At 48.2% G+C, this 23,895-nt stretch overlaps 1 protein-coding gene across 9 annotated transcripts in view; it reads left to right on the forward strand.

Moving 5' to 3' along the window:
• AP1B1 (adaptor related protein complex 1 subunit beta 1) overlaps nucleotides 1-23,895 on the forward strand; it is a 79,898-nt gene that overhangs the window by 37,948 nt on the left and 18,055 nt on the right. For 7 of the 9 annotated variants that reach the window (XM_078848964.1, XM_073313034.2, XM_073313029.2 and 4 more), the window contains 11 exons: nucleotides 870-1,115; nucleotides 1,342-1,532; nucleotides 5,097-5,318; nucleotides 8,715-8,835; nucleotides 9,950-10,045; nucleotides 14,069-14,184; nucleotides 17,374-17,539; nucleotides 18,957-19,055; nucleotides 21,651-21,910; nucleotides 22,528-22,729; nucleotides 23,843-23,863. In XM_078848964.1, the coding sequence (XP_078705090.1) occupies nucleotides 870-1,115; nucleotides 1,342-1,532; nucleotides 5,097-5,318; nucleotides 8,715-8,835; nucleotides 9,950-10,045; nucleotides 14,069-14,184; nucleotides 17,374-17,539; nucleotides 18,957-19,055; nucleotides 21,651-21,910; nucleotides 22,528-22,729; nucleotides 23,843-23,863 (1,740 nt within the window). The remainder of the gene's footprint in view (nucleotides 1-869; nucleotides 1,116-1,341; nucleotides 1,533-5,096; nucleotides 5,319-8,714; nucleotides 8,836-9,949; nucleotides 10,046-14,068; nucleotides 14,185-17,373; nucleotides 17,540-18,956; nucleotides 19,056-21,650; nucleotides 21,911-22,527; nucleotides 22,730-23,842; nucleotides 23,864-23,895) is intronic. The other 2 variants (XM_073313027.2, XM_073313028.2) reach the window with 1 other exon arrangement.

Consider the following 23,895-nt stretch of genomic DNA (forward strand, 5'->3'; position numbering starts at 1 on the left):
CTCACATCATTCCTACACACTGCATTTGATGGGAAACCAGTATGGGGCATGGAAAGCCTGCAGACTAAATTGCCACTTAACCAGCTCCAAAGAAGTGGGCGCAGGTTGGGTTTCTCAGCCTTACCCCTCTGGTCTTGGGTAAATCAGCTGTGATTCCCTGGGGCTTGAGCACTGGATGAAGAAACTAAACTTGGCCTTTATTTTAGCTCAGAAGAAATACTTCCATGGCAGTTGTACTTCTGTTATCCTCTCCTAAATGGAGGAAGTTCTGTCCCCTCCACGAGCCTCCCATGGCTAATGTCTGTCCTGGACCATCAGCAGAGTTCACCAGTAAGGATGGCTGCAGCTGAGAAGGTCTTCATGTTCTTGCTGTAGGAGTCTGCAGCTGCAGAATGAGAATGTGTTGGGAGCAAAGATGCTGCCAAAGCAGAATTTTAAATGGTTTTGGATTTGCTAGTTCTAGTTCATGCTGGAAGCCGAATACCCTTTGTGTAGGGGTGACTTACAGGTGAAGAAAAGGGTTACACTGGATGGCTTTTGCAGAAGGGATGTAAGCACTTGGCAGAGTTGGCATTCAAGTGACACCTAATAGGTATCTAAATGAGAAATGTCAACATCCAGACAGCTAGCATTAAGGGGTTAATATCTGCAATGTGGCCCAGGCTGTCAAACTCATGTTCCTGAAGTCCTAAATCCATATTGAAGCACCTAAGGGTGACTTGATCTTAACACTCAATGCATGGCACCACTGGAATTCAGATCACTTTCATTTGGTTCCTAAATATGTACTAAGAGTGTCAGCCCCCCAAGCCTGAAAATTGTGGCCCAAAGAAGTGACTGGAATCTAACTTCCCTTTTTAACCCTGTAGGACTGTGAGGATCCCAACCCTCTGATCCGGGCTCTGGCTGTGCGGACAATGGGCTGCATCCGGGTGGATAAGATAACGGAGTATCTCTGTGAGCCCCTGAGGAAGTGTCTGAAGGATGAGGACCCCTATGTGCGCAAGACAGCCGCAGTCTGTGTTGCAAAGCTTCATGACATCAATGCTCAGCTTGTGGAGGACCAAGGTTTCCTGGACACGCTGAAGGACCTCATCTCGGATTCCAACCCTATGGTGATTGATCTTTTCGGCTTTCATTCACTGCTCTATGCTGTCTTCCTCTCTTCTTCTCCAGAAATAGAACCTAGATAGAGCCAGAAATAGAACCTAGATTTCCTGACACCCAGGTCCCCATCCGCTATCTCCCGGGCAATACTGCCTCCTTGCATGTATGTGACTATGAATGGGAAGGTGTTAGACATGCAAAATGGATGTTAATGGCCTGCCTGTCCTCTCTCAGGTGGTGGCTAATGCAGTAGCAGCCCTTTCGGAAATAGCAGAGTCTCACCCAAGCAGTAACCTGCTGGACCTGAACCCTCAATCTATTAACAAGCTGCTGACGGCCCTGAATGAGTGCACTGAGTGGGGCCAGATCTTTATCCTGGACTGTCTGGCTAACTACATGCCCAAGGATGACCGGGAGGCACAGAGGTGAGGAGGTCGGGGGAAGCTATGGATCCCGCTGTTGGGAGGCCCGGAGGTGGGACCGGGTGGAAGGTCTGTGGATCCTGCTGTTGAGTTGCTGGGGCATCTGGACATTAGGGATCCAGAAATCAGGCTGATTGGCTAATGACTTAGCATATTTAACATCCCTGTGGTGGGAAGAACGCCACACAGCCCAACACTGGGGCATTTAATTTCAGAAAGGGGAACGATGCAAAAATGAGGAGGTTAAACAGAAATTTAAAAGGTACAGTGACTAGAGTCTCTACGTAAAAGAATATGCCCCTCTGCCATGTACATTGGCCAAACTGGACAGTCTCTGCTTAAAAGAATAAATGGACACAAATCAGATGTCAAGAATTATAACATTCAAAAACCAGTCGGAGAACACTTCAATCTCTCTGGTCACTTAATTACAGACCTAAAAGTGGCAATTCTTCAAAAAAACTTCAAAAACAGACTCCAGCGAGAGACTGCTGAATTGGAATTAATTTGCAAACTGGATAAAATTAACTTAGGCTTGAATAGAGACTGGGAGTGGATGGATCATTACACAAAGTAAAACTATTTCCCCATGTTTATCCCCCCCACCCCCCCCCGGTTCCTCAAATGTTCTTGTCAACTGCTGGAAATGGTCCACCTAGATTATCACTACAAAAGGTGTCCCCCACCCCCACCCCGCTCTCCTGCTGGTAATAGCTCACTTTAAATGATCACTCTGGTTACAGTGTGTATGGTAACACCCATTGTTTCATGTTCTCTATGTATATAAATCTCCCCACTGTATTTTCCACTGAATGCATCCGATGAAGTGAGCTGTAGCTCACAAAAGCTTATGCTCAAATAAATTTGTTAGTCTCTAAGGTGCCACAAGTACTCCTTTTCTTTTTAGTGACTAGAGTAAAATCCCTGCAAGCTGCATGGTCACTTTCAAAGACACCATAATAGAGGCTTAACTTAAATGTATACCCCAAATTTAAAAACACAGTAAAAGAACTAAAAAAGAGCCACCGTGGCTCTACAACCATGTAGAAGAAGCAGTGAGAAATAAAAAGGTATTTTTTAAAAAGTGGAAGTCAGATCCTAGTGAGGTAAATAGAAAGGAGTATAAACACTGCCAAATTCAAATGTAAAAATGTAATAAGAAAAGCCAAAAAGGAGTTTGAAGAACAGGTAGCCAAAAACTCAAAAGGGAATAACAAAATGTTGTAGGTGACAAATCCTGAGGAATTGTCACAGATTGAAGTGTCACGAGAGGTGGTTTTGGAATTAATTGAGGAACTTAACAGTAACAAGTCACCGGGACCAGATGGCATTCACCCAAGAGCTCTGAAAGAACTCAAATGTGAAATTGCGGAACTATTAACTATGGTTGGTTTGTAACCTGTCCTTTAAATCAGCTACTGTACCCAGTGACTGGAAGATAGCTAATGTAATGATAGCTAATGCCAATATTTAAGAAAGGCTCTAGAGGGGATCCTGGCAATTACAGACCAGTAAGTCTAACGTGTCAGTACCAGGCAAATTAGTTGAAACAATAGTAAAGAATAAAATTGTCAGACACATAGAAGAACATAAATTGTTGCACAAAAGTCAACATGGTTTCTGAAAAGGGAGATCATGTCTTACTAATCTCTTAGAGTTCTTTGAGGGGGTCAACAAACATGTGGACAAGGGGGATCCAGTGGACATAGTGTACTTAGATTTCCAGAAAGCCTTTGACAAGGTCCCTCACCAAAGGCTCTTACGTAAATTAAGTTGTCACGGAATAAGAGGGAAGATCCTTTCATGGATTGAGAACTGGTTAAAAGACAGGGAACAAAGGGTAGGAATAAATGGTCAATTTTCAGAATGGAGAGGGGTAACTAGTGGTGTTCCCCAAGGGCTAGTCCTAGGACCAGTCCTATTCAACTTATTCATAAATGATCTGGAGAAAGGGGTAAACAGTGAGGTGGTAAAGTTTGTAGACGATATTAAACTGCTCAAAATAGTTAAGACCAAAACAGACTGTGAGGAACTGCAAGAAGATATCACAAAACTAAGTGATTGGGCAACAAAATGGCAAATGAAATTTAATGTGGATAAATGTAAAGTAATGCATGTTGGGGAAAAAATAACCCCACTTACACGTACAATATGATGGGGGCTAATTTAGCTACAAGTAATCAGGAGAAAGATCTTGGAGTCATCATGGATAGTTCTCTGAAGACATCCACGCAGTGTGCAACGGCAGTCAAAAAAGCAAACTGGATGTTAGGAATCATTAAAAAAAGGGATAGAGAATAAGACAGAGAATATCTTATTGCCCTTCTATAAATCCATGGTATGCCCACATCTTGAATACTCCGTACAGATGTGGTCCCCTCATCTCAAAAAAGATACACTGGCATTAGAAAAGGTTCAGAAAAGGGCAACTAAAATGATGAGGGGTTTGGAACTGATCCCATATGAGGAGAGATTAAAGAGGCTAGGACTTTTCAGCTTGGAAAAGAGGGGATATGATAGAGGTCTATAAAATCATGAGTGGTGTGGAGAAAGTGAATAAGGAAAAGTTATTTACTTGTTCCCATAATATAAGAACTGGGGGCCACCAAATGAAATTAATGGGTAGCAGGTTTAAAACAAATAAAAGGAAGTTCTTCTTTACTCAGCGCACAGTCAACCTGTGGAACTCCTTGCCTGAGGAGGTTGTGAAGGCTAGGACTATAACAGAGTTTATAAGAGAACTGGATAAATTCAGGGAGGTTAAGTCCATTAATGGCTATTAGCCAGGATGGGTAAGGAATGGTGTCCCTAGCCTCTGTCTGTCAGAGGGTGGAGATGGATGGCAGGAGAGAGATCACTAGATCATTACCTGTTAAGTTCACTCCCTCTGGGGCACCTGGCATTGGCCACTGTCGGCAGACAGGATACTGTACTGGATGGACCTTTGGTCTGACCCAGTCTGGCCATTCTTATGTTCTTAGTTTCTTGAGCTATATGGGACCTACACGCTTCTTTAAATGAGTAGACCATATAGACCACATCGCTCCAGTGCCAGGTCTCCCTGCAGAACCCTGGTTTTTATACCCTGGCCAGTGCAAGGAGTAAGTATCACTAGTTCCCTGGGGCATATCTCTTCCTGTTCTTTATCTGAGAATCCACTGTTATGCTGTTCTGTTCTGTCAAGGAGACCTAGACTCTGCTTCTTCCTGAGTGTGTTTTGGCTTCTAGGTCACCTCGAGGCGATGGCTCAGAAGTGGCATGAGATACTTTTCTTTGCTGGCTGAGTTAGTTCACCAGCACTGGCAGTGAGGGCTCAAGTTTGGGACCCTATCTCTGATCCATTGTTGGGTTTGCCCCTCCAGCAGTACTGTGAGCCCAGATTACTTTCAGGGCAGCAAAGCATGAAAGAAATGGTTGAAAGTAGTCCCTAATGTGAACCAAATACTGGCACAGGCTTGTAACCTTGGTGGTACTTGCAAAGTTTTGTCTTAAGGGTTAAAACTCTTTTCTATCCAGTGGCTTTGTATTTGCCTTTCTTGTTCTCCCTTCTCCCCGCACCCCTCCCAGCATCTGTGAACGGGTGACGCCCCGGCTGTCCCATGCCAACTCTGCTGTGGTCCTGTCAGCAGTGAAAGTGCTGATGAAGTTCATGGAGATGCTGTCAAAGGACCTGGATTATTATGGCACCCTGCTGAAGAAGTTGGCTCCTCCTCTGGTCACGCTGCTCTCAGCGGAGCCTGAGCTGCAGTATGTGGCTCTCCGCAACATCAACCTCATTGTGCAGAAGAGGTGAGATGCAGCCGTCTAATGCTGCAGGGAGCAGGGTAGGGAGGCATAGTCGGCTCCTCCTCTATGCCAGGCCTGGCTGGCCTCAGGCAAACCCTTCTCCCTGCTCAGACCTCAGCAGTGGGGCCTTAACTACCCAGGAATCGAATGCCCTGAATATAAATTACTTTGTAAGCTACACAGCAGAACACAATATATGTGGCCCAGCCCCTGTTGTGATCGTTCAGTTACAGATGTACTGCTTGAGCTTTCAGAGCCGTCAGGGCTGACAATCGCTGGCATGGGCTTGCTTTAAATCCCAGTAGAATCCTGCCTCTTTCCTCGGCAGTGTTGGAATCCCAGAGACGCTCTGAATCAAGAAATGAAATGGGCTAGAAACTAAGGGTTTGTCTACGCTGCCATCACAGGATGCCATTGCAGCTCACGGGGCAGAGCCAAGCTCTGACTGAGCTATTTCAGGGCCTGGAGCAGGGAAGCCACTAAAGCACAGGCTGTCATGGCTTCACTGCGGTGGTATCTGAACTAGCCAGATCAAAGCTAGGTCTGAACCAGCTCTGACACCCTGTGATTGCAGTGTAGATATATCTTTAGATACAAGCGTCACTCTCCCAGTGAAGTGTGTACTGTTGGTTGCCTTCTCATGCTTTATGCTGTACATGATACAACTGTCAAATTCTTTTTCAGTTATCAAATGTCTAATGACTTAGGGAAAAATCATTTTTGTGTCGCTCTTTAAAACGTAGCTGTTCCTTTTCAAAGAAAGGAATATCTGAAAGCGCCCTTTCCTGCTTCATGCAACTTCTAAAATCTGCCTATGTCCAATGGGGCATTACAGGCTACAGGTCTTCCTTACAAGTTCTACAAGACTAACCAGCCACTGTAAACCATAACTAGATGGTGAGTTCTGTCCACCAGTGGTTAAGGGAGAGTCCAGATCAGATGTTTACATTTCTTTCCTAGCCATTATTGCATGTTGAAATTAGAAGCTTCTTCTGGAAGTGGAGAGCAAATAGAACTGAGAAAGGTGGGTCAGCTAATAGGTTGTTAATCTAAAAGCCAGTCCCATTCTCAGTTTGGAGAGGACTGATGGTCTAGTGCAGGGGAGCGCAAACTTTTTGGCCCGAGGGCCACATCTGGATGGGGAAATTGCATGCAGGGCAGGGGGTTGGGTGTGGGAGGGGGCTCAGGGCAGGGGTGCGGAGTGAGCAGGGAGCTCAGGGTAGGGAGTTGGGGTGCAGAAGGGCTTCGGACTCTGGCCCAGTGCTGCTTACCTGGAGCCGCTCCGGGGTGACAGCGGCGCACACTGCTGCCAAGGCAGGCTCCCTGCCTGTCCTGACCCTGCGCCACTCCCAGAAGCAGCCGGCACCACGTCCCTGCGGCCCCTGGGGGACGGCGGGGCAGAGGGCTCTGTGTGCTGCCCTTCCTTGTGGGTACATCCCCTGAAGCTCCCTTTGGCTGCGGTTCCCCGTTCCGGGGCAATGGGAGCTGCCGGGGGGCGGTGCCAACAAAATAAAACCACGTCCGTAAGAGGCATAGAGCTTTTTGCAGCAAAGTTAAAGCGAGAAAGCATCAATGTAGATGCTGCTGTTCGTTATGTCGCAGTAACTGGTCTCCCCCAGTATCCCACAATGCCCACCGTGACTGTCCTGCTCACTGTTCTGAACTCTGCTGCCCTGCAGGCATGCACCCCTCCCCTTTCAAAGGTCCAGGAAGCTTTGACATTCCTCAGCATGGAGAGCCCATATGCTGAGCATGCAGCTTCCAGCAGCAAAACAGTCCAGGCCAGAGAGCCTTTGCTACCTTGGTCTGTGGGCTGAGGAGGATGTAGGAGAACTGGGAGGGAATCTCAGAACCATCCTCCTCTCCCCAGCACTAGGAACACAGCGGCAGGCAGAGGAGGCTGCTGCAGCTCAGGGATAAGAGAGAGACTGTAGAGCTGTGTTGAGCCAGGGAAGGAGGCGGGGGCTGAAGTGAGGGTGGGTGTCCCCCTCCCCCTGCCTCAGGATTGGTTGGTTCCCGCTGCTGTCTGAACTTAGAGACAGCATGCTGACACACTCACACTCCCACAACACACATGTACTCTCTCTCCCCCCACATACACACACGCTTCCTGTCACACACACTTCCCCACCACACACGTCCGTTGAAAAGCAGCTGGCAAGGCAATCTAGTAGGATGTCCATGGAATGATGGGTTCAGAAATCTGCATCATGTGATGCTGTACCTACTCCATGAGGCATTGCAAACCCTTCCCAAAGCACTGTGCAGCTAGTTAGTGGGACAGCTACCCACAGTGCACTGCTCTGTCAATGCAAGAGCTGCTAGTGTGGATGTGCTCTGCCAACACAAGGAGTATAATGTGGACATGCAACAGCGGTTTAATTAAAGCGGTTGCTGTATGTTGGCTTAACTTTTGTCTACAAAACTCTAATGTAGACAAGGCCTAAAGATTGATTGAGCTCAGATGCTATGGTAATGGTGGCCATACAAGTCCCCAAGAGTTTTCTATCCTCAGCCCTTCCATGTTGCCTTGTGCAAACCCCAGAAGCAGTTGCTGCTGCAGAAATAACCCTGTTGTCCTCAAGAAAAGTGTGTGTTGGGGAAGGAGAGGAGGACTGTATAAATTATCTCCAAACTTGTAGCTGTTTTTCCCCCCAATTGCAATACTCTTCCCAGCCCTGCTCAGTACTGTTCTTGAGCACTGATATTGAGATGGAGCCTAGTGGCCAGCTAGATCGGACTCTCCTTGTGGTGGGCACTGTGCTACTCAAGGCTTTCAGGAAGCTTTATTGTGCTGCCATCTGTGGTTAAGATCCTCTATCACAAGGTCTTGGTAAGTTCTTCAGCCCTCTCTACGCACCAGCTACAGCATGTAACCAACGATTCTAGCTAACTCACAAGGGAATCAGTTTTATGTTTCAGGATATCAGATGATTGCAGGGGTCAGGGCATATTTCTCTCTTTCTGCCTCCCTCCCACATGTACAGCATTGTACAATGCAGGTAGCTGCATTAGAAGGGAGAATTGGGGGGATCACTGATCTCAAAAGATTCAGGTACTGCCACTGCCAGAAGCAGGATATTGGACCTGAAAGATGAATGACCTGATCTAGCAAATCCCATGTTCCCATCCAAGCTGGGTGTGCTCCTTCAGACTTGGAAAGTTGAGGGAATGGTGAAGAGGAGCAGCATGCGGCTAAAACCATCGAGTCACTCCCAACCTTGCCACGAGGCTCTGAGGTTTGGGAAGCAGTTGTGTTGACACGGGTGCATGTTGGACATCCTCAGCACATGGGGCTGGGGGGATCAGCACTGGATTTTAAAATGGCTCTTTGCTGGTTCACATGATAAAATGTAAAGAGTTAGAGTACCGTTTAACACTGCCTGTCTCCCCCTCCAGGCCTGAAATCCTGAAGCATGAGATGAAAGTGTTTTTTGTGAAGTACAATGACCCCATCTACGTAAAACTGGAGAAACTGGACATCATGATCCGTCTGGCTTCCCAGGCCAACATTGCTCAGGTCAGCCCTCCTCCCCAGGTGATCCAGCCCACTTTGTGCCTGCTGGATGGAGCAGGCTGTGGGAAGGTTGTTCCCCACTGTCACCCTTCGGCCTGATGTAACTATCTGCAAGTTCCTGAAAGGTGTAAACTGTGACTAGAAAACCTATTCTGGCTGGTGAAATGGGGGAAGGGGGTGATGATTGTGTGAAACTAAACCAAGGAGTTGACAATGTTACTAGTGGGAATGGGAATTTCATAATGGAGAGCTCTGTTAGGGTCTGAACCAAAGCCCACTGAAGCCTATGGAACAACTCCCCTTCTGAGTTCAGCCTTTGGCTCTTGGCCTTAGACTGGGGACTCTTCTCCCAAGGGCAGTGATAGAAACCCCAGGGCTGGCGATATTTAAAGTGGCCTGGACTAAGGGCAGAACCCTGTCTTCGTCCCAAGGAGGGCTGGACTGTCCGCCTGGTAAAAGTCCGTTTTTTCCAGCCCCAGTTTCAGGGGCGGGGGCTGAGTTCTCTAGCATTGCTGCCCTTCAGCATTCTCTGCAGACCGATGCCTGCTGAGAGAGCTAAGCAAGTTCTAGAAGGATCCAGGATCCTGATCCCCTTTCGCTCTCGCATCCCCTCCCATACCAGCATCAGCACTGTACCTTCACTATTACAGTGGGAGAGCTGGAAATTTCTGCTTCACGCCTGTGCCCTGCCTATGCACACGCACACCTCAGGAGCATGTGCTTCCTTACCTCAGTGCCTCCTCATTACCTAAGCGTAGCACTGCAAGCTTCCTTGCTTTCAGCCAGCATTAAATACCAAGGGAGAGCCTTGTCAAGCAGCCATATCTGGTTAGCATTCTGCGAAGGTTTTACTTAGCCTCAGCCTATGAATATTGTGGCTAATGAGATACTAAGGGTGTGTAGCTCTTCAGAACATTGGTAAACTGTGCCTCCATGAAGCCAGCAGACCACGATGCTGTCAAGAATGTTTTGTCAGCCTGAGCCTCTGGCTGTTTAGCAGCCCATTGTCACATCCCTTTTGAGGGATCCTGGCCCCCTACTGTCAAAGGGCAGGGGCATCTGCTCCAGTGACTCCTCCCTGGTGGGACAGGGTTCACCTTTCTGCCCTCCCTGGCAGGTGCTTGCTGAGCTGAAGGAGTATGCAACAGAAGTGGATGTGGACTTTGTGAGGAAGGCAGTCCGAGCCATCGGCCGCTGTGCCATCAAGGTTGAGGTGAGTGGCAGGATGTATTGGCCAGCATGACAAGGAGAAGCCTCTCTCTTGTGGGGAAAGCTGGGGCTGGGGTTAGCTTAAAGAAATTCAAGCCTGAGCTGTGTAACAAACCAAAGCTACACCATCTGGGGGAGAGGGGAAGGGTGATCTTCATACATAGTTCCTCTAGATGTGCCCTCGTGCATCAGCTGTTCCTCATGTGCTGTGTTTAATTGTGTCCTAACTGCAGGAGGCTAGATTCAGAAGTAGGGTGCAAAAAGGTGTAACTTCACATTTGGATTGAATTAATCGTCCCATGCTTGATTCCATACGTCCTCTCTTCTTCTCTCCTCTGCTCAAAGTGCTAAGCACTTACAGCCTCGAGGAACAAGATCTAAAAGAATCTTTTTGTTTTTGCGAGCTCGAGAGAGGTGGGGCTGCAGTTGTTCCAGGAGGTATATTTCCATCACTACCTCTAGAGAGGGGCATGGAATTTATTTAATCCATCCATGCAGTGGTCTCAATTGTTAAGGCTTGTGCTCTGGTACTGCTGCATCCTTGGGCCTTTTGACCCAGAGCTAAGATGGCTATTGCTTGTGACAGACTGGACAGGGAAATACGTATTGATAAGCTTCGTCAGTGAAGCAAGTGATTAACAGTTTGACTTGTTGAGAGACTGTAGGAGACTTGGGATTAAGTTAAGCCTTCGCTTGGGTGTGTCGAAGGCTTTGTTCCCACTCAGGAGTAATTTGGAGGAAAGGACTATTGAACCTTCCTGAAATTCCGGATGCTTCCCCATGGCTTTGTGTTGTCTCCAAGCCACCTATTTATAGACAAATTCAGGATGAATTTGATTTGACAGATGTTAAATTATGTGTATTAATGCCAAATACTCTAAAGCAAATTAGAGAAATAGCTTGGCGATAGCAACCCAGCCATGTTGGAAATAAACTGTTAAACAAGGCATAACTGGAGCTAGCTTGGCCTTCCTTCACTCAAATCCACCGTGAGTGTGTGAATCTGAGTGAGAACCTAGTTAGCCCAGGCTGGAGCTCTTGTTACACAAATCCAATCATTCTGCAGCTGCGAGATCCTCTTCTGAACTGGGCTTCTTACCATGTGCAGTATTTGGCTTGGCTGTTGAACTTTTTCCCCTTGTGGTTGACTCTTCTCTCAGTGATCTCAGATGAACAATGTTAATAAAATTATAGACTCCCAGCCTTTGCCTTTAACATAGACATCTGGCAGGCTTTAGAGTCTTCCATGGCCATTGTGGTAGTCAGGACAGGAAGCCTCTGCTGGCACAGAAATGTGAGAAATGAACAGTTTACATCATTTATTAAGAAGTGCCACATATAGGCAACATGTCATGTGGCTCAGGCTTAAATTTTGTATTAAAAGTGAGATGAAGAAAAGATTAATATTCTCTTTCCCCATAGGTTTCAGAGGGGCAGCCGCATTAGTCTGTATCAGCAAAAACGAGGAGTCCTTGTGGCACCTTAAAGATGAACACATTTATTTGGGCATAAGCTTTCGTGGGCTAGAACCCAAGTGGGTTCTTTCCCCATAGATAGGGCAACTGTTAAACTGAGTTTGAGTCTCGGGACACGCTCTGCTTGTTTGTGTCATTAGCGTAGTGCTCTACCTAATGTGGCTGGAGTCACTGCCGTAGCAAAGCAAGGCCCTACACTTAACTTGTAGGCATGTATCTGTCGTGTGATAACTTTGGAACCCTGTATCTGATCAATTTCCCTAGAATGCTCCTTGAAATTTTGGATTTTTAACAGAACAGGGACTTAGAGGGGTGGGTATGGACTTAATGATGGGGGCATGGGGAGCAAGGATCTGCAAGAAAATAGTGGCAAGGGAGTCTGGGAAGTTGACAGACTTCCCTGGAGTGCAACCTGGAACTTGGGTAGCGCTGAGTCTTCTGTCACACCAGACTGGGCTCCCTTATTCACTGTGATACTGTGACAAGTTGCAGACCTCTCCCACTCGGACACTCACACAAGCATTTACACAGGCAGGGATACACCCAGCTGCAGTTACATTAATGCCTTTGCCAGTCACTCAACAATAGAGAGGCTTCAGCCTCCAGCCTATGACCCCAGAGCTGTACCATCTTGCCCTGACCAGAGTAAGTTTATTACCCAGTCCCCCCTCCCTCCCTCAGTGTGGAGAGGACAATGCACCAGCTCCTGTTAGTGAGCAGATTTTCTTTTGCACTTCAAACAACACACTGTTTTAGGTAAAAAGTATAAAACAGATTTATTAACTACAGAAAGATTTTAAGTGATTATAAGTAATAGCATACAGATCAAAGTTGGTTACCTAAGAAATAAACAAAATCACAATCTAAGTTCTATACACTAGACAGTATTTGAATCAAGCAGTGTCTTACCCTGATGGCACAGGCAGTTTACAGATCTTTCATACACAGGCTGGGATTCCTACTTTTCCGCCTGGGACCACCTTCCCCAGTTCAGTTTTTGTTTCTAAGGTGTTTCCAGGTGTTGAGTTGTAGAGGGAGTAAGTCCCAGTGGTGGTGTCACTTCTCCCTTTTATAGCTTCTTCCATGTGGAGGGACCTTCTTTGTTCCAAGCAAAATCCCCAGCACAGTTAATGGAAAAGTACAGACACAAGATGGAGTCCAATATCACATGATCTAGTCACGTGCCCTTGTATACTTCGATTAGTCATAGCAGCCATTACTCCTATACTCATTGAAGTGTCCACAGGAACACCCATCAGATGAGGATAAGCTTTCCCGATCCCCTCAGGGGGTGCTGGAACAATTTTTATAGTTGTTTGTTGATCAAAGGGGCCATGGTGTTTATAGTGAGGGTGGTTTCAGAGTAACAGCCGTGTTAGTCTGTATTCGCAAAAAGAGAAGGAGGACTTGTGGCACCTTAGAGACTAATGCTCAAATTGGTTAGTCTCCAAGGTGCCACAAGTCCTCCTTTTCTTATAGTGAGGGTGCTGAGAGCTATTGAACCAAACTGTAAACCCTTTATATAATGGAAACCACTTCAAGCCAAGGGGTGTGGTAGTACTCCCAACACCCTTAATTCCAGCATTTTTGCATGGCCCATTGTTTTTGTTGATAGGCCATTACCTTGAATAGTCTGTTTACAATGTGCTGGTTAAACTAGATGTAAAGTAACTTGTGGGAGTTATCCAGGAGCAAGCACCTTTGAAATACAGATGCATAGTATTCATTACTCCAGATACAAAAATGATATGTGCATACAAATGGGATAATCCTATTGAGCAAACCATAACTTTTTCCACTGATGCCTCACATGACATATTTTGTATAAGATACATCACAATTATATCACAGTTGCCTCATAATTATATCATTCTGGTGAATATGGGAGTACTGAGTGTCACAGAAGTATGGGGAGGGAAGCAGAGACCTGGAGTGGAGAATTGGGGAGGGAGAAATGAGGACCGTGTGGGAGGGGAAAAGTGGAAACTTGGAAGTGAGGAGAAATGCGGGGAGCGGAGACTCTGGCATGGGAGGAACAGTGCTGACCCCTGGTATGAGTGTAGGGGAGAAATGGGGGCACACAGAATCCCTGCCGAGGGAGTGAATGGGGGGCAATGGTATGGGGGAAAAGGGTAATTAAGAGAGCACACAGCTTCTCTTGGGGAAGGAGGAGGAAATGGGGAGCATAAGAGCCCCTGGCTGTCGGGAGCGTGGTGGGGGGAGTTGCAGGGAGTTTTTGCGAGAGAGGGGGATGGGGGGGTGACCTCCAGGGAGCTTGTAGAGTGGCTGGAGGCAACAAGGAGCTCCTGGTATGTGTGAAGAGCTCCGTGGAAACAAGCTGAGGTGTGCATCCCTCTAGTGTGTACAGGAGCTGTTGGAGGGGCTACAGGTGCCTCTGCTTTCAGTGCCCAGAAATTCTGCCTTGCTGCTGGTACCACTCTCACTCCATCTCCAGGGATGCACCAAATGCAGTGGGACTCCCTGGTGGGGCTGTCAGTTCTCTCTGTTCTCCGCTGCTGCTGATTGACCATGTCCCTCTCTTCTCTGAACAGCAATCAGCGGAGCGCTGCGTCAGCACGCTGCTCGACCTAATCCAGACCAAAGTCAACTATGTGGTGCAAGAAGCCATTGTGGTTATCAAGGACATCTTCCGCAAGTACCCGAACAAGTACGTGAGCACCACCTGCTGACCGCTCCTCTGCGTGCTGCTCCAGTGAGCCTGAGCAACTGCTCACTGGGCCAGGCTTGCTAGCTTGCTTTGCTGCTCAGTCTAGCAAGCCTTTCAAGGGCTTGATTGAAGGGAGGTCATGTTCTGGGGAAATCTTTCTGCACCCGCCCCCTTTTTTAAGACCCTATTTAGGAAAGCAGCTAAGCGGATGCTTAAGTTCCATTGACTTCCATGTGACTTAAGCATGTGCTTAAGTCCTTTGTGAAATTGGAGCCAATGCAAACCCCTTGTGTGCCAGCCATACAGTTATTCCCAGTGACGTGAGGGAGGCCGCATGAAGTCTGGGATTTGCAACACACTAAGACATGGAAGGCTGTCAGTTATCTGTGAGGCTGACAGTCTTTGTGCCTGAATCCCTGGTCTGAGCTGGACTGTACATGAAACAGGGGTGGTGTCTTTTGTGAGAATAAAGTTGGGGTACAGGAAGGCCAGCCACGGCTCTGAGCCTCAAGATCCAAAGATGGGATGAAGCCCCAGAAGAGAGATCAGATAACCAGGCAAGAAGTTTAAAGTGATTTTTTTGGATCCATGCATTAGCATATTCAACTGGCTCTAACCTCTCTCCTCATGACTCAGCTTCTCTAGTATACTAGTATGTGACAACATCCATAGATGGAGAGAACAGTAGGGCTGAATGAGACGGGATTCTCGAATGAGCAGCGTCTTTAGTGAAGGGCCCTTGGCAGGAGGGAGAGCTAGGCTCCTTGTTGCATTGTAATGTGCTGAAGTCCTCTTCCTTCTTGTATCTCGGCATAGCAGGGAGGGGACTGTCACAAACAGGAAATAATGACATCTCTGGCAGTAATTGTCAGCTAAAGGCTGCTGTGATGGGTTGGACACTCCCCCTCCCCCCCGTTTGGGGTGCCACCTGATGTGCTGGGGTCCCACTGAGCCCGCCTGTCCCACCAGCCTGGGTTACCCTTATTCTGTGCTGCTGTGACCGGCTCGGAAGCCCCCTTCCAGCACACACACAGGTAGGGACACGCCCAGCTGTAGACTCACACACAGTCTGCAATCAGCTCTGTGTGGGAGGACAGGGGACACTTTGGTGCACACCCCCTCTGGATTGTAAACCCAAAATTATATTGTATGGTACAGAGATTTATACAACATAAGCTCATAAAATTCTCCCCCTCCCTCAATGTGGAGGAAGATGTGCACAGCTCTTTGCCCCTCCTCCCCCAGTCATGAATTATACAAACTGGATTTTGGAATAGACAAACAAGTTTAACTACAAAAGGTAAATTTAAAGTGATTATAAGGGATAGCAAACAGATCAAAGCAGATTACTGAGCAAATAAAACAAAACATGCAAGCTAAGCTTAATAGACTAAGGAATACTGGCTACAAAGAATAATTTCTCATCCTAAATGTTGTTTCAAGCAGGTTGCAGAGTTTCTTGACGGTAAACTGCACCGCGTGCAGCTTAACTCTCCAGGGATTCCTTTCACAGGCTGCCCTTTCTCACCTGGGCTCAGCCCCTGCCTCCCCCAGCTTAGTTCCTTTGTTTCTTCAGGTGTTTTCAGCAGTCTTCCTTCTTGGGCGGGGAGACAGTGGAGAAGAGTCCAGATTAACTCACTCCCCAGCCTTAAATAGGATTTGCATATGGCAGGAATCCTTTGTTTCCCATCCTGTGGAAAAATATCAGCAATTTAAGATTATATCCTGTACCAGGTGATATGATCACATGACCCTGCAGTATCAAAGCAGCATCCCAGGAAACTTCTCAGAAAGGAGGGAGATTAGTATCTTCAAAGCCTTATTGTCCTTCCTAATATCCATCTAGGCTGTTTGCATACTGTCTGGGCACTTCCCAGGTGAAAACACAGTTGTAATTACTACTTAGTCAATATTTCTAATTCCAGATACAGAAATGATACATGCGTACAAATTGGATAATCACATTCAGTTAATCACATTCAGTAAATCATAACCTTTCTAATGATAGGTTTCCAGCCCATCTTGCACAAAACATATCTTAGTTATGCCATATTCATATCATAATATTTCTGTGAAGAATTTGGGACATAATGTCACAGCTGCCACTGAGCTGGAGAAGATAGCAGAGGGTGATCAGGATGAGTTGCTTATGACTTAATTATATAGAGAGGCTAGAGGATCCAGGCCTATACTCTCTGAAAAAGCGATGACATGGCTGAAGTAGAGCCAGCCCTTGTGCACGCTGCAGACTCGCACTATACAATTTCTGATTTTGTCAAAGGCAAGAGCAATGGGCACAGACTGCTGCTAATAATGAAGGATCTGTCCCTAGATGCTGTCTCTGAACAGAGCATAGCAGAGACTCCCCAAAGGCAGCGGTAAGAGCCAAGAGCTGGAGAAGCATTTGCAGGAGAATGCATGTGTTGGAGCCCTTGGAATCTCCTGGCTTTTGTTTGACTGTACCGTCTCCGAGTACAGTCAAACAAAGGGAGACAAGGGGAGCTGAGCTAAGGGAACCTCCCTTCTGATGGGCTAACGTGAGTCCTACAAAGGGCTTCCTGGATTCTTTGGTTTCAGTTGATCTAAAGCAAAAATGTTGCTTTCGCAATATCTGACTCTCCTCACAACCTCTCCTGTTCACACTCCACCATCCCCTTCTCCATGGTCCCAACCTCCCTTCCTTTCTTTTTCATTCACTCACTCACCAGTAGCTTCAAGGATCTAAAACCCAGCAGCAAGGGCCTGTAGTAACTCTCCTCTTCCCCCACCCCCAAATAAATCCCTAGGCCCCCGCTGGCCGTGACCCAATGGAATAGACCTGACTGAGTCTCAGTTGCGCTGAACCTAGTGGGAAGACTCGGACTGCATGCTCTGAGACACTGTGTGTAGTTGCAGGGTGTGTTACAGTCATGCTAGAAGGAACAATCTTAACTCTTATCAAGATAAGATCATGCTATGGGGCATTCGTTCACTGTAGCTCAGACTTCCCGTAATCTCATCTCTACTGGAAAACCGCCCTGAACTTGAGAGTAGCCTTTCAGGGGGTGGGGGGTATATGACATCACCTCACTACTTACCACCATTGTGCACAACATGCCAGTTCACGCACCACAAAGAAACTCCTCCAGGGATGGTTGGATTTGTCTGGTTCCCCATGAGCTGCTTAACTCTGTCTACACTGTTGTGAAGGTACGAGAGCGTGATTGCCACCCTGTGTGAGAATCTGGACTCCCTCGATGAGCCCGAGGCCCGGGCTGCCATGATTTGGATTGTGGGAGAATATGCTGAGCGAATTGACAACGCAGATGAGCTACTGGAGAGCTTTCTGGAGGGCTTCCATGACGAGAGCACCCAGGTGATGGGATGGAGCTGGAAAGTCAGATGGACAGGGCTGGGGGGAAGGATGGCTCGAAGTACTGATCATCGGTCACAGAGCTTCTCTCTAGGTCACTGCTTAAACTTTACAAAGGGACCTGGATCTTGAGCTATCCTTTCCCCAAAGATCTATGCCCCCAAGTTGAGGTTTGCAGGGCCAGCATGGGGGAAGCTTTCCTTGCTGCCGCTCATGCTGTTCCTGTTCTCTGGATGAACTGAGGACTCTGATCTCCAGAGCTATGCCTGTGTCACCTGAGACTGTGCGGTGTTTCAGTTATCCATTAACTTGTAAACTGCCTCCAGAGTTCTGTGCAGGGTCCCTGTGTGAATGTCTGTGCTGCTCATTTACAGGAGACTTACCCAATAAGCAAAGATGTATTTTTAGCTTGTGTGCTGTGCTGGGCGGTTGAGCTGAGCAGTGTAATTACTTTTTCATTTCCCTAAACACTTTCACCCCATGGGATGCTCTTGAGAGCACTGCTTCTGCACCTTGTCCCCAGGCAATGGGATCTCAGTCAGTTCTCAGATCAGGACATGCCCACAGTCACTTCTGCTGTGGTAAACTAAGGTCAAGGCAAAACCACTGGGTGTAGCTCTAGGTTCTGCCCCTAGCCTAGAGGAGGCAGGGAGTGAGCTTGTGAGGCTGCCCTAGCCCTAGGATTGTTTTGGGATTAAGACAATGAGCTGGGCCTGGGAGATGTGGATTCTATTCCTGCCACTGACTTCCTGTGTGACCTTGGGTAAATCACTTAGTTCCCCCGTGTCTCAGTTTCCCGTTTGTAAAATGGGGGTAATACTTCACCACAACACTCTCAAAAGGTGGGATAAGCCTGTTCATGTTTATAAAATGTTCTGGAACTGACATGGGGGAAGGGGCCTGGAGAAAAGCTTATAAAGAAACATAAAATATCCAAATAAACTTTATATTCCATAACATTTAGATCAAGGGGAAGAGGGAAATTGACCATCCTCATGTGGGTGTGACTCATAGGTTTTCTTTTTTAAAGCCGGGAGAGACAGTTCAGCTCATCCAACTTGACCTCCTGCATACGCTGATTCTAGAATTTCACCCCAGTCGTTCTCCCATTGAACCTAATAACCTGTGATTGAACCCTCTGATATTGTGAGCCTTAGCAGGTTTAAATAGGAGTGAGTGGTTTAAGGAGGCTGCCTGTCTGGCCTATGACGGTCTTGTTGGTCTGTTGGCTGATGACCCTGCGTTAGAATTTTCAACTGGTGCAGGCTTGTATCCGTGCACGATGGGAGCTGCATTTGCTGGTGGGGTGCACGTACTTGACATTTAGATGGGCTAAATGGGCTGACATTTAGATGGGCTAAACCATGGTGCCACCCATGGTCTGCCTGCTTCCTAACTCTCTCTTGCCTGCACTGTGCAGGTCCAGCTGCAGCTGCTGACTGCCATTGTGAAGCTCTTCCTAAAGAAGCCCACTGAGACCCAGGAGCTGGTGCAGCAGGTGCTGAGCCTGGCTACTCAGGTGTGTAACAAGCTCTTGACCATGAGACAGGGGCACTTCGCTTTCTGGGGTTTGCTAAAGCCAGCAATGCTTTTGGACCCACGTTTATGGAGATTGTGGGGCTTGCTGTGTCAGAATGGGGAACAGCCTGGGCTATCCTGTTACAGAATAGAGAGGGGCAAATAGTGGGATGACTAGATAGAGGGAATCCCCAGCCATTTACCTATGCTCCAGAACCAGATGATGATAGTACAGATTATTCTAGAGAGCAGGTCTGCTGACCGGTCTCTGGACTCTTGAAAGCAATGGAACAACCATGTGATTACCACACAGCTACATTTGATCAAACTTGTCCTGGTGCCAATATAGTGGGAGATCTCTAGGCTGCCAATTACAGTCCTACTTCCCAGGGCTGTCTGGACTATAAAATCCCTCCAGCAGTAGGCCTTGGCCTTTGAGGGGGGTGGATGATTGGACGGTACTGAAGAACCACTGGGCATGGCTGTGAGGTAGTGGTAATGAATTTACATGGGGTGGTGCTAGCATAATGAATCTTAATATTGCACCTTATTAATAATAATAATAATAATAATAATCTTAATCGCACCTCAGTATTTGTTGTTTTTACCCTCCGAGGACCCCTCTTCTGTTCTATACCCCCACAAAGAAAACATCAATCCCTTATTTTCTCACCGAGTTGAGCCTATTGATGTCGGCTCTGACGCTGTAAACCCTTTGATCAGACTGCCCCAATAGGAGCTTCATGCTCAATGACCTTCTGAGAGACACAGACTAGAGCATTGTTCTGAATCATGGTAGGATTACTGGAGGAGAGCTAGTGTGAGCAGCACACATTTGCCTTTTCACCTCGTTGAGTCTCTCCATTTTTCAGAGGATGAAGTGCTCCTTCCAGCAGGAGAGGCAGAGCCAGGGCTTGTCCTTCACAGGGAATCAGTGGAATTAAAGGGAAGACTGGTGTGATAACTGCTATGAAATGTTCAGCAACTATCCAGGGGCAGCAGTAAAGTGCACTGACTCCCAGAGCGGGACGCTCACTCAGTCCCTCGCCGCATGCTTGCCAGCGTAGACTGTCACTTACTGTGTGCTTGGACCCCACTGTGCTAGATGTTATAGAGTCTGATTGTTGCCTTTAGGTGCTACTGCAGTAGAAATGTTTAAACATGGATCCATGTTTAGGGCCTTACCAAATTCAGGGTCCATTTTGGTCAATTTCACAGTCATATGATTTTAAAAACCATAAATTTCACGATTTCAGTTATTTGAATCTGAAATTTCATGGTGTTGTAATTGCGGAGGTCTGGACCCAAAAAGGAGTTGGGGGGGTCACGAGGTTATTGTAAGGGGGTGTGTGCGGTACTGCTACCCTTACTGCTGCAGGCGGCAGCGCTGCCTTCGGAGCCGGGGAGCAGCGGCTGCTGGCCAGGAGCCCCGCTCGGAAGACACAGCCGCCGCCAGCAGCAGGGCAGAAGGAAGCGTGGCCTGGTCTGGGATTGCCACCCTGCCTTCTGCACTGCTGCCTGCAGAGCTGGGCCCTCAGTCAGCAGCCGCCGCTCTCCGGCCGCCCAGCCCTGCAGGCAGCAGGGCAGAAGGAAGCGTGGCCTGGTCTGGGATTGCCACCCTTCCTTCTGCGCTGCTGCCTGCAGAGCTGGGCCCTCAGTCAGCAGCCACCGCTCTCCGGCCGCCCAGCCCTGCAGGCAGCAGGGCAGAAGGAAGCGTGGCCTGGTCTGGGATTGCCACCCTTCCTTCTGTGCAGCTACTGGCAGTGCATTGCTTCCAGAGGAGGGTGCCCGGCCAACAGCCTCTGCTCTCTGGCCAGCCAGTCCTGACGGCAGTGCAGAAGTAAGGGTGGCAATACCGTGACTCCCCCTAAAATAACCTGGTGACCCCCTGCAACTCCCTTTTGGGTCAGGACCTCCAATTTGCGAAATGCTGGTCTCCCCCATGAAATCTGTATAGTACAAGGTAAAAGCACACAAAAGACCAGATTTCACGGTCTGTGCCGTGTTCTTCATGGCTGTGAATTTGGTAGGGCCCTAATCATGTTAGTTGGAAGGGCTTTATGGAAGCAGACGCAGGGTTTTTATGGCTAGTCTTACATGTATGATGGGGATAGCTTAGAAACCTCTCTACATGCAATTAAATTCTTTGGAGATTATAATTTGTGCTAAATACGTCACTAATTAAACCTTTCAAAGCTTTCCAGTAATTGTCAGTTTTGATCTCCTCTTGAGCCCATTTTGCTCTCTGCTGCAGCCTTACCACAAAACTGCTTGCGACCAGACTTAAGAACAGGGAGGAGAACTGCCTGTCTTTCTCTATCCCGTGTGTTTCCCCACTAAAGAACACGCACCAAAACGCTTACACCCTGCAGCATGTGTACAACTGGCAGGCACAGCAGAGTTGATTGTATTTTCTATTCTGCCCCCATTCCCTGACCAAATGCCTGCAGCAGGATTTATGTCGGGGCAGTTGGCCTCTGCCCTGGAGGGACATTATTAATGCTGCTTCCTAGGCCAGCGAGTAGTAGTCTGTATCCTCTTCCCCGGCTAGATTCGGCCAGCCCATGAATTGTTTTAATTGCTGCATTTCCCAAAGGACTCTGATAATCCGGACCTGCGGGACCGTGGCTACATCTACTGGCGTCTGCTCTCCACTGATCCTGTAGCTGCCAAGGAAGTGGTGCTGGCAGAGAAGCCCCTCATCTCCGAGGAGACGGATCTGATTGAGCCGACCCTGCTGGATGAGCTGATCTGTTACATTGGCACGCTGGCCTCTGTCTATCATAAGCCTCCCAGTGCCTTCGTGGAGGGGAGCAGAGGCATTGTGCACAAGAGCTTGCCTCCGCGGACAGGGTCGTGAGTACCTGCCATCTCTAGCTGCAGCTAGCCCCCTCTTTCTGTTCCGTCTGACTGTATCTGACCCCTGCAGGCTCTGCCTGGAAACTGCCAGCACTTGTTCAATTAGGCTGAGCAGTGCTGAGCCACACTCAGTCCCCCTCCTCCCAATGGTGGGCTTTGCCATGGGGCCAAGTTACCCCTCCATGTTCTCAGCAGTACATGAGCCCCTTGCAGGGTCTGCAGAGGCCACTGATGATCTCAGCATTGAACTGAAGATCTTTGAGGTGCCGTCTGGTGTTGGCTTCTGGTGCATGGCTTATGTCTCTCCACTGGGGAGAGATTCCCCTTGCAGTAGTAAGTCAGCATAGATTGAAGTAAGTGGCCCCCTTTAGATCCAGTGTTCAGGGTACACTTGCGAGTGGAAGACAAGTCTCTCTCTGATCGGTGTAATAATGCTGAAATATTGGCCCTCTGGCTTGGGTTGACTCTGGCTAGGAGAGAATGTCTCTCAATATTCCTTGCCCTGGCCCGTTGGAATGAAATATATTCCTTCTACAGTGAGGCACGATGTCTGTTAGGTCACCCAGATCTCCCTATGGTGTCACATGTTTCACCTTCTCTAACTCCCTCTGCAGGAGTGAAAGTGCAGAGAGCCCTGATGCAGCCCCATCAGGAGCCCCACCTTCAGAACAACCAGCCGTCATCCCAACTCAGGGTGACCTCCTTGGTGACCTTCTGAACCTTGACCTGGGCCCTCCAGTGAGCGGACCTCCTGTTGCTACATCCTCTGTGCAGATGGGGGCTGTGGATCTTCTTGGAGGTGGCTTGGACAGCTTGGTAGGTCATGGGTCTGCATGCTTGATTTCTAATAGACAGTGCGTTGGTTGTGAATCCAGGTATGTCCCTCGCTGACAGCTGTGCTCATCTGTTGTCTGGCTGTGTTAATAACCTAGACCGCTATGGAGCATCCTGCTAATGGTGCACTAGGCTCCCATCATAACCTTAATGGTGAATCCAGGCCCACGTAGTGCATACCTTCCATTCCAGTTGTATGTGCTCTAGCCTAGGTTCTTACCATCTTGAGGCTGGGATTTGGACTTCGAGCACACACAGCTTAATGGGAAGCAGTGGACACAGCATGGTCTGGCTTCCCATTACGGGCACACTTTCCCAGCAAGGCTGGAAATCGCTGATCTAGGCAGTCAGTATGTTGGCAGGGCACCCAGCACGAGATGCTTGGGAGTTGTTGGAGAGCCAGGCTGATGTCAAAATGGAATGCTGCCTTGTCATGAAAAGCGGCTGGATTCCAGAGTTTCCTCTGAACTGTAGGCCTGTTACTGGTCTGGCATAGGGGCTGCTCACCTCTTGGTTCTGTCACTAGCAATCAGGTGCCATGGTAGTCCCTCCCTGACGTGGGAGGAAGGTCCCAGAAGGTTTGTAGTAGCCTGTTTGTGAGCTGAAAAAATCAGTAACCAGAGAAATAACTGGTGGTCTGCTAGGGGTCCTGGAAAGGGGTATAGATGTGGCCCAAGTAACAAGTCAGAACTGTTTGCTCAGGTTCCTGGGCTGGTGTCAGCAAAGTAGGGTATCTGTGTAGACACACCAGAGGAGGGCTCTGCTCGTAGGTGCTCTAAGCTGGCAGGAACCTGTGGTGTCGTCCAAGATGCTGGTTCCAAAGCTAAAAAGCACCAGCCAACATGGCACCTCCCTGCCTCTGTTCGTGTCCTGGGGTAGGGGCTCTCTGGGCACCTGTTGACTCCAGTGTTTGTGGCCCTCTGAATACTAATGCCAGTCGGACGTACTGAGTGGCAATGAAGTTGGACTAATTTCTGTTCCTTCCCTCCCTCCCCTTCTCTTGTCTCCCTGTTTGTCTGTCTCTCTTCTCTCCTGGCTTGTGTCTCTGTGCATGTGGCTGGCTCTTCTCTTCACCTTGCCTGCTTCTGCTTGGAGATGGGGGACGAGTCTGAAGGGGTATGGATCAGCCCTTTTTACTAGCTCTCTGG

This window comes from Lepidochelys kempii, chromosome 15 (assembly GCF_965140285.1).
Source record: "Lepidochelys kempii isolate rLepKem1 chromosome 15, rLepKem1.hap1, whole genome shotgun sequence".
NCBI lineage: Eukaryota > Metazoa > Chordata > Testudines > Cheloniidae > Lepidochelys > Lepidochelys kempii.